The sequence below is a fragment of the Catharus ustulatus genome, chromosome 13 (genome assembly GCF_009819885.2).
Source record: "Catharus ustulatus isolate bCatUst1 chromosome 13, bCatUst1.pri.v2, whole genome shotgun sequence".
Classification (NCBI taxonomy): domain Eukaryota; kingdom Metazoa; phylum Chordata; class Aves; order Passeriformes; family Turdidae; genus Catharus; species Catharus ustulatus.
This window is the reverse complement of record NC_046233.1, coordinates 19,907,486-19,920,108: the sequence shown is the minus strand read 5'-3', so window position 1 is coordinate 19,920,108 and position 12,623 is coordinate 19,907,486. Positions and strand designations below refer to the sequence as shown.

The window sequence follows — 12,623 nt, the reverse complement described above, 5'->3', positions numbered from 1 at the left end:
GGTGATAGGGCGTATGGGGCTGAGTGATTCTAGCTGCTATGTAAAATAAGCATGCTACTGGTTCAGACACGTGGGCTGAACAGAAAAAAACCCAAAACAATACAAACAAAACCACCAGAAAAAGGGCTAAACTAAAGGGCTAAATAAATAGTAGTGGCAAAGGATTAATAGGATCCACATGGATTCATGGCCCTTCTTTCTCTGGTACATGTGATGATTTTCTGGAAAGTTGCTGTGGCCTTGAACACAGAGTTTAAGAGCTTTTTATTTTACCTTCAGGAAAGCACAAGAGGGCAATTAGAGCAATTGGGGATCAAGCTGGCTGGAATAATTTGCTGCATGTTTCTAGTGTGTTTACCCCAATTTCTATAGTGGAGAGAGAAAAAGGAAGAGTGCCTATCTAGTCTCTGTCTTCAAGAGAGAAATTATCTCTTGTCCAATTTTGAGATGATTATTAAAATTTGAAGCATGTTTACAAAAGCAAAAATCTGGAACAAGTAATTTTGCAGCATGACTGAAACAGTTCCTGCATCCTTTCCCAGTCACTCAGTTCTGGGATCATGCTGCAGGCAGCTCACATGAGCAGCAAGCATCAGCCCTGCAGCTATTAGAGGAATTTCAAGAGGACAAGAAATAACAAAATAGAGAAGATAATAAAGAGATGCGTAATTAGCCAAGGATGGATGTGCTTCCAAAATTCAGGCCAGAATTAATTAAATTCAGATTATTTGTAGGAAGCAAATGACAGAGAGATGGCTCTCTCTCCTTATCTAAATGTGTTTGCTCCAAACAGGAAGTATCTTGGAAAGAACAATTTAGGTTTCTCTGTCATAAATTGTGGATGCAAATGCACTTTCCGCTTTGCTGAACTACTGTGGAAAGCATGGAAGGGAAGTTGGTAATTCATTTTTGCAGACCAGTAAGAAGGTAGGCATTGCTGAAGAAGGTGATGGAGAAATTGCCTAAGATAGAAAAGCTTAACAAGCAGGTCTGGAGGAGCTGGCATCAGGTAAAAAGGTTAATACCTTGCTGGCAGAGATGCACATGGTGTCTCTCCCATATAAGGAGTAGTAGGGGTGTCACCTACATCCTTCCATGTACTCTGAAAAACCGTATCAGTTTATTTGACCAGAGCATGCAAAATGAGGGAAGATTGACCCTTCTCCCTTTCCCTTAGCTCCTTCTCTCTAAAATGGGGGTCCATATATTCCCTCCCTCCACAGGGCTAAAAAAAGATGCTATGAAATTTGTGCTGTGTGCCATAACCAGAAGGATTTGCTAATTTTTAGCAGTTACCATGGATTCAAGAGGTAAGACTTGAGTTGCCCACTACAAGTGAAAAGAAAGTAATTTATTGACCACTTAGTCACGATTGCTCTTTGCTGTTTACTTGGTTCAGCTGAAGGAAGTCCTGAGAAAACATTTATTCTAAGAAAAGTTACCAAAGCTGACAGTCTTCATCTGCATTGTAACTTCCTCTGGAACATTGAGAGAGGGATCTGGAACGTCTATGCAGTCCTGAGATCAGGAGGTTTTTAATGGCTAATGCATTTTCTGCAAATGTACAAAGTGTCACCTGATATATGTATACTCCACATGGATCTTATTTCCCAGTAATTGGAGTGTAACTGATAGGCTGCTGTGCCTCTTGGAAAGTGTGTGCCTTGATTGGAAAGTATTGGGGTCTTCACTGCCTTTAAGGGGGAATAGAAAACTTGTGTCTATGGCAATGATATTACCATTGTGGTGTTAATTAGGCATTAGGAATTTAGGCAGGAAAGCATTTTTTGGGGATTAGTGACCATCTGGGAGAAACCAATGGCCTAAAAAACCCTATTTATTAGTGTATAGGACTTGTTCTTACTCAAAGTGATTAGTAGGGCTGTAGAGTATGGCTGGATCAGAGTCCAAATGTCTGTTCAAAGGTGCCCTCCGACCCCTGAGGAGTTTATGCCTGGTTTGCAGCCAGCTGCAAATAAACTGGTACTGGTAGTTTATTTTACAATAAGGGCTTTACCCTGGAGCTCATTAGGAGCAGTTTTGCTTGTGTCAGTCCCCAAAGATGATACCTTGGTGTCTCAGATTTCTGCCTAGCATACCCACTAGTTTCTCAAAAGAGATGTTTCTCAAAAGAAGTGGGAGTTGCAGAACAACCCACCCAAACAGGAAGATTTTATTTCTTTGGTATGAAATTTGAGAGTTTAAATTTTAAGTAGTTTTATATACACACTTTGTGTACATACGCATAGGTATGTGCACACAGAAAGAGGGAAACAATGTGATGACAATGAGGTCCACAGAGCTCTAATCAATGATTTTCTGGCTCAAATGGTTGGATTATTTCACCGTGTCATTTCTCTCTGGCTCCCCCAGACACGTCATGCAGCACAGCTTTGGGTTTTTAAGCAGGCCTGACAATTGCAAACATCTTCCTGGTTTTTTGCCTTTATCTTGAAATGTGGAGCTGAGGCAGGAAACTCCTTGGGCTCATCCTTGGCTCTTCAGTGGAGACTGAGGGCTGGGCTCACGCAGAATCGGCAGGAAGCCACAGCGAGTGCTTGGAAGCCCAGGCCCAGGTTTGGATGGGCCAAGGGCAGCGGGGTCCGGCTCAGTCCCACCACACCCGATTGGTGACCCGCCCGGTGCTGGAGAAACACGAATGGCATTGGCGAATGGGCTGTGGCATAGCCAATGGAGATGTGAGGCGGGCGGGCAGCAGCGCCAGGATCTATTGGGCACCAGGTGACACTGGGTGCATCACTGGGTCACCATTGGCAGCTCGCTCAGGCACAGTCCGGCAGGGACCCTGCTGGCTCCAGGCCACTGAGCACAGATGATGCCCAAGCAGCCTGTGGGGAAGACTGTGGGGAAACAGCTGTCCTGCTGCAGCCCATGAAGGTCCACACCTACAGAGATCCACCTGCAGCCTTTGGAGGAGCCCAATGCCATAGAAGGTGGGTGTGCCCGAGAGAGACTCTGACTCTGTGGAGACACAGGGAGCAGGTTCCTGCAGAACCTGTGGCCCTGAGGAGAGAACTTACACTGGAGCAGCCTTTTCCTGAAGGAGTGACCCCATAGAAAGGACCCATGCTGGAGCTGTTTGTGAAGAACTGCAGACCATGGAAAGGATCCATGCTGGAGACGTTTGTGGAAGACTGTCTCCTGTGCGTGGGTCTCCACACTGGAGCAGGGTGAGGAGGAAGGAGCGATGATAAACTGATGATAATGCTCATTCCACATCCTGCTCCGGGGTATGTTGCTCAGAGTCTCCCAGAGCCTCAGCATGGTTCTTTCATGGCTGTCAGGCATAGTGGAAGGGTGACAATCCCCCATCCTTCCAACTTTTACTGAGACTAGAGGCAGGCATGGGGGCAGGATTCAGAAGTGGAGGAATCCTGATGTAAAACCATTCTGGTCTGAGGCTGAGATCAGCCCTGGAGATGGAGCAGCTCAATGTGCTCAAAATGTGTCAGGGATGTCAGGGGGTGTCACTTGGGTCCTCCCTTCCCCTTCTTTCCCCAGTGAAAGAGCTCCCTGGTTTGTGGCCTGCTCCATCCCACATCTCACTTGGCAGCCCCACAGTGGTCTGGCCTTGGGTTGTAAGTGCCCTGTCAGGAACAGACACTGGCATGGAGAGATGTGGGAGAGGCTGTCAGAGGACTGGCTTCTCCTGACATGCCAGCTGGAGACAACTAGAGTCCAGAAAAAGGAAGTCTCTGTCTGCAATGTGGAGTCTCTGTAGTGCGCTGAGCAGTTTCCTGAGAAAAGCTCCTGAGGGGGAAGAAGAGCGAGAGACACAGGAGCCACATGCATCAGGGGAAGTTTGTAGCAGTTTAATGCAGTGGTTTTCCAGAACAAAGCTGTGTTGCTGCTGATGGATCAGGGGTGGGACATGAAGTAAGGAGAGCAAGCAGTTGTTGCTGTGTGGACAACCAGGCCTCAAATGATGAATCCTTGGTCCTCCCATGTAGCCTCGTTACCTTTCCTGCAAAGGGTATGAATGTGTGAGCTGTGCTGACAGTCAGGGAGTTCACCCCTATAGAGCTGCTGCTGCTGCAACCCCTGGACTGATCTACAGGCCCATAAATCTTACAGCAGGTGATGGGAGGGAGAGCTCACCTGTGCTTCCACCACCAAAATCCCCCAGCAGAGGCGGTGGCCACAAGAAGCAGCACTGCAATTGTGATGCTGATGGTTGGAGCTTTGCTGCCATTTTCTGGGACAGGGAGAGAAGAGAGCAACTGTGTGAGGGTGGCAGTGCCTGTCAGGAGCTGCCTCTCACAGGGTCCGTGTCTACTATCTGCAGCCTGCACCACATTCCCATGGGTGGCACCTACCCCACGGGATGAGAAGGCTGCGGGTGCCCAGGCTCTGGTGGCGCACACGGCAGACATAGCTGTGCCCATCATGAGGGACCACGGCCAGGACGCTGCGGAGCTGGTAGGTGAGGTCAGCGTTGGGCAGGATGGTGCTGGTGTTGAGCGCTGGGCCCGGAGGCACCTCCTGGCCATCCCGCAGCCAGGCCACGCTGATGGGCCGGGGGTAGAAGCCAGTGACATGGCAAACAAGCAGCAGCTGGTCTAGGCTGGGGGTGTGGGCGAAGACCGTGGCCACAGGCAGCTCTGGGGAATGAGAGCAAAGGGGTGGGGAAAGCCCCAGTGGGGCATAGCTGGGCCCCAGTATTGGAGGCTTTGGGGTGGCTGTTGCAGGGTCAGGGTGGTCTCACCTTGTCTCTCCAGAATTTCCCTCCCATACCTCTTCACAGTTTCAAAGTTGTTGCGGCACACCCAGATGGTGAGAAGGTACTCCAGGAGCACTCCGACAGACTTTTGCCTGTTGATGCTCTTGCTGACCAGCTCTGCCACCTGGGATGTCTGCCGGGCTTCCCAGCGTTGTTTATCTACCTCAAAAGCCATGAGGTCTCTGCCACCCCAGCCAGCATTCAGGAAGGCGTGTCTTGTCTCATTGGGGTACAGCACACAGCCTGCGCGGAACTGGACCACCAATGGGTCTGTCAAGGGCAAAGCCAGTGGAGAGGTCCCCTGAGTGTGTGGAACATGCATGGCATGAGGTGGGATGTGGCTGAGGGCACATACAGGAATGCAGTGGAAAACAGGGTGCAGTGGGCGGGGGGCGGGGGTAAGGCCATACTTCAGGTGACCACAGACCTTCAGGTGACCTGCAAGTCCTCAGGCCCTTTGGAAGAATGGGGGTGCATGGGGTGCTTGCTTAAAAAGAATTCTGTCCCCCAAAACATTTGTCTGCAGTTTTCTCTCTCATGATCTTTTTGGTGTTAATCCTGCAGCTCCAGTAAATTTGGTGGCAGCTTCCTGGCATACAGATGGGTTCCTTGTGCCAGATGGCAGAAGCCCCAAGGGGTATTTTTGGTCTGCTGCCCTACCCACTCCTGCTAGCCATATACCTCAGCAGCTGCAGTGTTTCAGGGGCTGTTGCACCCTGTGAGACCCCCACCAAATGCCATCTTGGTGGGGAGGAGGCCATAGCCAGAAACTGGGGAGAAAGACTAGGGCTCAGTCAGGACTCATTCCTGTACTCACAGTGCTGTTTTGTCTGCTGAGCTGTCTCGTGCACAAATCGGATCATATTGCGCAGACCAATTTTGTACTGGGACATTATCTTTTCCCCATCTCCTTCAGCTGCAGCCTGGCGGACCCAGGGCCAGTGGAAGTGGATGCTCCAGTTGGCTGGATCCAGTGTAAAGACAGGTATGTCCCCCACAAGTGCCACACTTGACACCTCAGCAGAGCTGATGTTGGCAAAGAGGCCAGTCAGGAGTAACTGGATAACCTGTGGGTTTGCTAGGAGACAGGATGGAGACAGGAAAGGGTGCAGGAAGGAGATGAGTGGAGGTGCTAAAGGGGAAATGGGAAGCGGAGATGCTGGAGAGGGAACAGGGGATTCAGACTAGATAATAAAAAAGAAATTTTTTATGTGAGGAGTAGTGAGACACTGGTACATGTTACACAGACATCTGGTGGATGCCCCATCCTTGGAAACATTCAAGGCCAGGTTGCTTGGGGCTCTGACTGGATAACGTGTCCCTGCCCATGGCAGGAGGGTTGGACTGAATGGCCTTTAAAGGTTCTTTTTACCCCAAATCATTCTGCACTTCCATGATTCTATGCTCTTCATCCTGCTCAGGGTTGCTTTCCTGTCTGAACTTCCTCAGACTTCACTGCTCTTCTTCCTTCTCTATTTTACTTTCAACAAAGTGGTTGTCTCCTGCAGAGGATTTTAGGCATTTTATCCCCTCTGTTCCATGCCTCCCTCCTGGACAGAGCTACTGTCTGACTGTGCAGAGCAGATGAAGGGGCACCTTGCTGCTCATTTGGGGTGATGCTTCCATCCAGGAGAAGCACCTGTGCCAGGACCTGTATCTGCCAAAGACCTTGACACATTACAGAAGATATGGAGGATGGTTGATAGGAAAGGACATTTTGTCCAGGTTTGGGGCTCCATGTTAGGGCCAGGACACCAACCCAGCCCAGAGATCAAACCTGCCTTTCTGTGTCTGATGCTGCCTGCCCCAGAAGCATAAGGTCTCATGGGGTTGTGGTAAAACTCTCTGTGTAAAAGCAGTACCCGAAACACCCTCTGGCAGGTGCAGCTCCGCAACGAACAAGGGGCTGCTGGAAGGGGCCCTCAGCACCATTTCGAGCTGAGATCTGCCTGGCACCCATGGGCTCCCTGCAGGGGGAGGACGTCTCACAGGGAAACTCAACATCCGAGGCCTGGCTGGCGACCACTGTCTCTTCTGCTTGTGTGCCCAAGGCCCTGTGTTGGAGCTGGTGGGGCAGAAGTCCTGAGCTGGAGGCAGGAACAGAGAGGGTGGGCAGGGACAAAGCATGTTTGTGTGATGCAAGGTGAGAGGTGGCCCTCTGATGCTGGGAATCATCTGCACCCCCCCATACAGCACAGTGACCTGGCCATGCGTCCCCTGAGCAGAACTTGTGGGTCCTCTGACAGGGCAGGGGGGTGAGAGCAGTTGAGGTGAGTCAGGGTTCCCACTTACCCTCTGGGTCTGCCCACATCCCAGGGAGGAGGATCGGGAGAAAGAGGAAGAGGAGGAGGTGAGGGGACTGCATGGTGCATGCGGCAAGGCTGAAGAAGCAGCAGCAGTAACTGTGGGAGGAGGAAGAACCTGTGGGATCCCAAGCTTCACCGCAGCCCAGCAGTCACTGCGGTGGCTCCCCACCAATTGGAGAGTCAATGTGTCAGGGAGGGGCCCAGAGGTCCTAAGCTGAAGGCTGGGGACGCGTGGGAGGGACAAAAGCTGAAATAAGGTCTTGAGGAGGAAGTGCCGTGACATGCTAGGGCTGGGAAGAGCCCAGCCAGAAGGAGAAGGTAGGAAAAGAGAGTCCCAGGAAACAGCACTAGGATAAAAGATACTCAGACATCTAAGGTGGGTTTTCCTGACTCCCCCTCCCCACCAATACTGCATTGTCCTATCCCTGTTCTTGTGAGATGCATCAGCACAAATGCAGATGACAGTCTGACTTTTGGATTTCAGACCTGACTGGAGAAAGATGTTTGCTGTCCTCTCAACCTCTGCATAGGGAGAAGGAATACTTTGCTCCTGGCACCTCCAGCTCAGGCTGCTCCTGCATCACTTGTGTAATTCTGGAGATGGGGCTCCCAGAGAGGAGATGACAAACTGTACCACCTAGTCTCCAGCTGTAGCACACTGCTGGGGAGCCCCAACTCTGCTCTAAACACCTGGGGATGGGCCTAGCAACTCCCCTTTCTTTCCCACTAGCTTTGGTGTGGAATCCAGTCCGGCTCCCCAAAAGCCCCTTGTGCATGGGAACAGAAATGGTGGGAACCATTCCCTTGCTCTGTCCCCACTAGCAGCAGTGTTCAGTGCTGGAGGGATCATGGGGTGACCACAGTCAGCCTCTCCTCCACAATGTCCCCAGTCGACTGCTTGTCCCCGACTCCTCCCCTCAACATGCAGTTTCTCTTCCCCTTTTTTTGGATGGTGCCTGCACTGGGGGCAAAGGCAGAACCAAAATCACAACCAAGGGTAAGTCTGAGGGGTGCACCTTGGTAGCATCCAAACACTGAATACTTTTTCTTCCATGGAGCTGTCCCAGAGAGAAATAGGAATGCTGTGGCAGCCTGGTAGGCCCAGAAATGACAGCAACTTCCCCAGCAGCATGACGCAGGGGATGTCCAGCTATGCCACCACAAGGTCCACATCCCTCCCACTAGTCCTAGATCCAGAGGCTGTCAGGATGGCAAAGTGCAGCCATGGGGCAGCCATGGGGGGAAGAGACACAGGGGCTTTTGTCTCTGCGGTCCTGTGAGGTGATCACTTGTCCCCATGGTCTCCCCTGAGATGACCGCTGGTCACTTCTTGCTGAGCAGCTGAGAGGCCATTCACAGCCCTCTGTCCTGTGCAGGTGCATGTGACACTACCGGTGTCTGAGTTGCTCCTGGGACAGGACCAGGCACCTGGCTTGTGTGGATGGTCACAATGTGTTCAGTCCCTTCGGAAATTCCTCCAGATGTCTCTCACTGTTGCAGTGGATCTGCTTTAAAGTTCCACTTCAGCCCTTCCACTTCTCTATTGAATGTACTTCTAATGTTTGGAGGTTTTTTCACTTCCTTTTTTCGCTCACAACTTCTTCCTCCTTCATATTGTCACATCTCTGTTCTGAAAATGACCCAAGGGGATAGGGGGCTGTTTGTCCACACAGACCATTGGTCCTCAGAGTCCTCTCAAGTGACCATGGTACTCAGAGTCACTCCCAGGTCCTCACAGTTCCTTCTGATGACATTGGTCCTTACAGTCCTCTCAAGTGATTACTGGTCCTCACTTTCCCCTGTCCTAGAGGACTATAGGACTTTAAAGTTCTCATGTGGCCACTGGTCCTCAAAGACCCCACAGATGACATTGGTCCGTACAATCTGTGATGAGGGGCCTTAAGAACCCTCTAAAAATACCTAGGTAGGTTCTGTTATTGTAAGGTCTCTAAGGGGATGTGAGAAAACACTTGCAGACACCCCCCTGGTACCAGGTGTTTGTGGATGTGGTACTGTAGGGTCTCTTGGGAGGTCATTCACATGAACAGCTTTCCTCAACAGGTTTCCTCACTGGCTACACCAGCTCTTCAGGTCTGCCCAATCTCATGAGTGCTTCAGGATGTTCCACTTTGCTTGGGAGAGGAATTGCCCCGTTTGCCCGGTGGGTGCCAAGGCTGCAGGGAGGCATGCCCACACCTAAGAGTTTCATCTGTCTGTCCCAAGTCAGCAGGGGCTGGGAGAGGCTTGGTGTCACTCCTCTTGCAGAGAGGTCCTTGAGCCCTGTGATGCCAGCAGATGACTCTGGCTGCTAGGGAAACACAGTCCTCACCCCAGCAATGTGGTTTCCAGGTTCTGGCCAGGGGACAACAAACACCATTGAATTTGTGGTGGATATGGCCACAAGCCAGTCAGGTTTTTTGGATTGCATACAGCTGCCAGACTTATCCTGGGAAACTTTGCAGGAAGTTGTCCAGTGAAACCAAACCTTTTGAAGCTATATGTTTAAGTTGATTTGGATCATGAGCTACATGCCTTCCTGTGTGTGAACTCTGCTCTTTTTGATGGGGCATGAGCTTCTTTTTTCTCCTTTATTAGGAGCCTTGAGTTGACTTTACCCCCATATACACAGTTGCTTATTTCCATGAAATATGTGAGAACATGTTCATATATGCACAGGCACACATGTACTTTTTCTTCCCATGCCTTGGTGCTTTCTACAAGTAGTGCAAATAATTCAGCAGTGTTTCAGGTTCCATACATAGCCCTCTTCAAGCCCATTCAAACTGCTAAGGAAAGGCACGTGATCTTAGTGAAAATATGAATGGTTTATTTGAATTTCATACACATCTGCAGCTCCTACACCAGAGTTTCAGTGTTATCAGCACTTTGTAGAGCCATTTTCTGGCCAGGTTCTGTTAGTCTATATGGAACAGTTCAGTCTCAGCACAAATATTTCTGGAATATGGTTAATAAAGGTAATTTTTAGGAATGAAAAAAACCCAAACAAAACAGAAAGTCATAGTAGAAGGGGACGGCTTTCCACCTTATGTCAAAACTGTTACTGAAGAATTTGCCATTGGGCATTGAGGTGCCCTAGAGCATCAGTGGGTGGACTGGCCAGTGCCACAAGCTAAGAGATGATCATGTGTAACAAGTGGGGGGGGTCTTAGACTTGCATTGTGTCTGTTAGAAAATTCCAGGTTTCTCTTGTGCATCTCTGAATTGAGTTAGTCTTGCAATTGCAATGCCCAGAACTTAGGTGAAGCAGAAGAAGGTAGTTCCTGTTGCTGTAAAGACAGTGGGAGGAAATGGGGACTGTTGGCTCCCTTCTGAGCTAAGCTGCTTTGCTCAGGATGGAGTTCCTGGACTCTGATTCCTCCATCTGTTGGTGCTTTCTGAAATAAGAGGGGGATAGCTGGATGCTCCATGGCAGAGACCTTGTAGGAGTGCAGACAGCATCTGGCAGGGCCAAAGCAAGAGCTTTGCTTGTCAGTGCAGAAATCCCCTGGGAATTTCCTCCCCTCCTCTCTCACTGCCTCTCCATGGGGCAGACAGGGACTCACCTTTTTCTCCACACCCAAAGCACTGACATGGCAGCTATAGCCATGGCTGCAAGCAGCCCGGCCATGAGCCCTGTGATCAGCACCACTTCCGAGTTCCCTGGAAAACATAAGGAGAAGCTGCAATGAGCTTTCTGGGTTTTGCTCCATCTTGTGGGGCAGGGTGGCTCAGGACACCCATTTCATCCCCATGGGTGGCACCTACCCCACGGGATGAGAAGGCTGCGGGTGCCCAGGCTCTGGTGGCGCACACGGCAGACATAGCTGTGCCCATCATGAGGGACCACGGCCAGGACGCTGCGGAGCTGGTAGGTGAGGTCAGCGTTGGGCAGGATGGTGCTGGTGTTGAGCGCTGGGCCCGGAGGCACCTCCTGGCCATCCCGCAGCCAGGCCACGCTGATGGGCCGGGGGTAGAAGCCAGTGACATGGCAAACAAGCAGCAGCTGGTCTAGGCTGGGGGTGCGGGCGAAGACCGTGGCCACAGGCAGCTCTGGGGAATGAGAGCAAAGGGGTGGGGAAAGCCCCGGTGGGGCATAGCTGGGCCCCAGTGTTGGAGGCTTTGGGGTGGCTGTTGCAGGGTCAGGGTGGTCTCACCTTGTCTCTCCAAAGCTGGCTTTCCATACTGCAGGATCACCTCAAGTTCATCGGCACAAGTATCATTGAAAAGAATTTCCACCAGTTCATTCAAGGCGGTGTAGTTCTGGAGAAATGACTGGACATACCTTGACAACTTGGTGTCCTGGGAGAGGGTCCAGGTGACATTCTCCGTGTCAAGCTGAGGAAATCCTGGCCATTGTAACCCACGTATGCAAAAGGCCTGGGAGGTTCTGTTGGGGTACAGCACGCAGCCTGCTGTGCACTGAACCACAAAGGGGTCTGGTGGGCAAAGAGGGGAGAGAGGTTGCATGAGGGGCTAGGATTGCCTTCCTGCAGACAAGGTCAGTGTCTCCTATACAGTGCCAGCACTATCAGATCCTTCCCACTTCCCAGCTGATTTCAGAAAGGGGATGCAATAAAGACTGGGCACTCACAGGGGACATCCCTTTGCATGGCCTCTTCGTTAATCAGATGCTCGAACTTCTGCAAATAGACCTTAAGCAGGTTGTGAATGGTCTCCCAGTCAGCGTGGGGCAGGGCTGGGCGCACCCAGGGCTGGCAGAAGTGGATGGACCATGTATGTTTTTCAAGAAAACCAAGTTCGATGTCTTCCAGCAGGCCCAGTCCCTCCGTGTCAGTAAATGAGGTGTTTTGGAAGGTGGTGGTCTGGAGCAGCCGTAGAGTGAAAGCCCCTTCATGAGATAAAGGTTGACAGGGAGGAGATGGACTGGGAAAACAGGGCTGAGGAAAAGTAGAGGAGCTGATACATGGGTCCTTGAGCTTGCAGGGGATCAGTGGGTCCCCCCATAAGGCCCCTTACAGCCTTTGCAGCCCCAGTTCTCATCCCCCGCACCCACCTGTCGTGGCTGCATCCCTGCTGGGGAAGAGGTATGGAGCCCAGGGGACAAGGAGGAGTGAGGAATCAAGTGCCCAAGGTGGGTGGGGAGCAGGAAGCCTCTCCCCTATGGAGTCCCATGAACCTAGATGTGTATGAATCAGAGGTCCCACTTACCCTCCAGGTTGCCCATGTCCCAGAGAGGAGGAGGAGGTAGAGGAGGAGGGAGAGAAGGCAGCAGCGAGGGGACTGCATGGTTCCAGCAGTGAGGCCCAGAGTGTGCAGCAGTGGGTGAGCAGCAGGAAGAATAGGCTGTTGAGAGATGTGGCCTCAGATGTCTCCTTAGGCTGGCTCTGCCTGGCAGCTCTGCTGGTGCTGATGGCCCTGGCAACCAATGGGCTGGCACTGAGGTTTAGGGGAGGGCTCTGAGGTTTCCCACTTGGAGTGAGCTGGAGTATCTGAGTATGGCTGTGGGTGGTGGGGGAACTTGACTGTGAGCAAGGTCATTCCATTGCAAGCAGGAGCAGTCCCTCCTGGCTGCAGCAGCACCTTGACAATCAGGGGTGATATGGGTAAACTGAGGC

At 51.4% G+C, this 12,623-nt stretch overlaps 2 protein-coding genes across 2 annotated transcripts; both read right to left on the bottom strand.

The window, feature by feature from the left end:
• Window positions 1–3,812: 3,812 nt before the first annotated feature.
• Window positions 3,813–7,179, bottom strand: LOC117002269 (T-cell surface glycoprotein CD1b-3-like). Its single transcript, XM_033071181.1, has 6 exons — window positions 7,034–7,179; window positions 5,559–5,819; window positions 4,727–5,011; window positions 4,338–4,622; window positions 4,120–4,216; window positions 3,813–3,985 (listed from the first exon to the last, which is right to left on the bottom strand). The coding sequence occupies exons 1-6, from the start codon at window positions 7,104–7,106 to the stop codon at window positions 3,940–3,942; spliced, it is 1,047 nt and encodes a 348-aa protein (XP_032927072.1). The 5' UTR covers window positions 7,107–7,179; the 3' UTR covers window positions 3,813–3,939.
• A 2,466-nt stretch (window positions 7,180–9,645) lies between these two features.
• On the bottom strand, window positions 9,646–11,575 carry LOC117002271 (T-cell surface glycoprotein CD1b-3-like). The gene is made up of 2 exons (XM_033071182.2): window positions 11,202–11,575; window positions 9,646–11,097 (listed from the first exon to the last, which is right to left on the bottom strand). The coding sequence occupies exons 1-2, from the start codon at window positions 11,512–11,514 to the stop codon at window positions 10,790–10,792; spliced, it is 621 nt and encodes a 206-aa protein (XP_032927073.1). The 5' UTR covers window positions 11,515–11,575; the 3' UTR covers window positions 9,646–10,789.
• Between the last annotated feature and the right edge of the window lie 1,048 nt (window positions 11,576–12,623).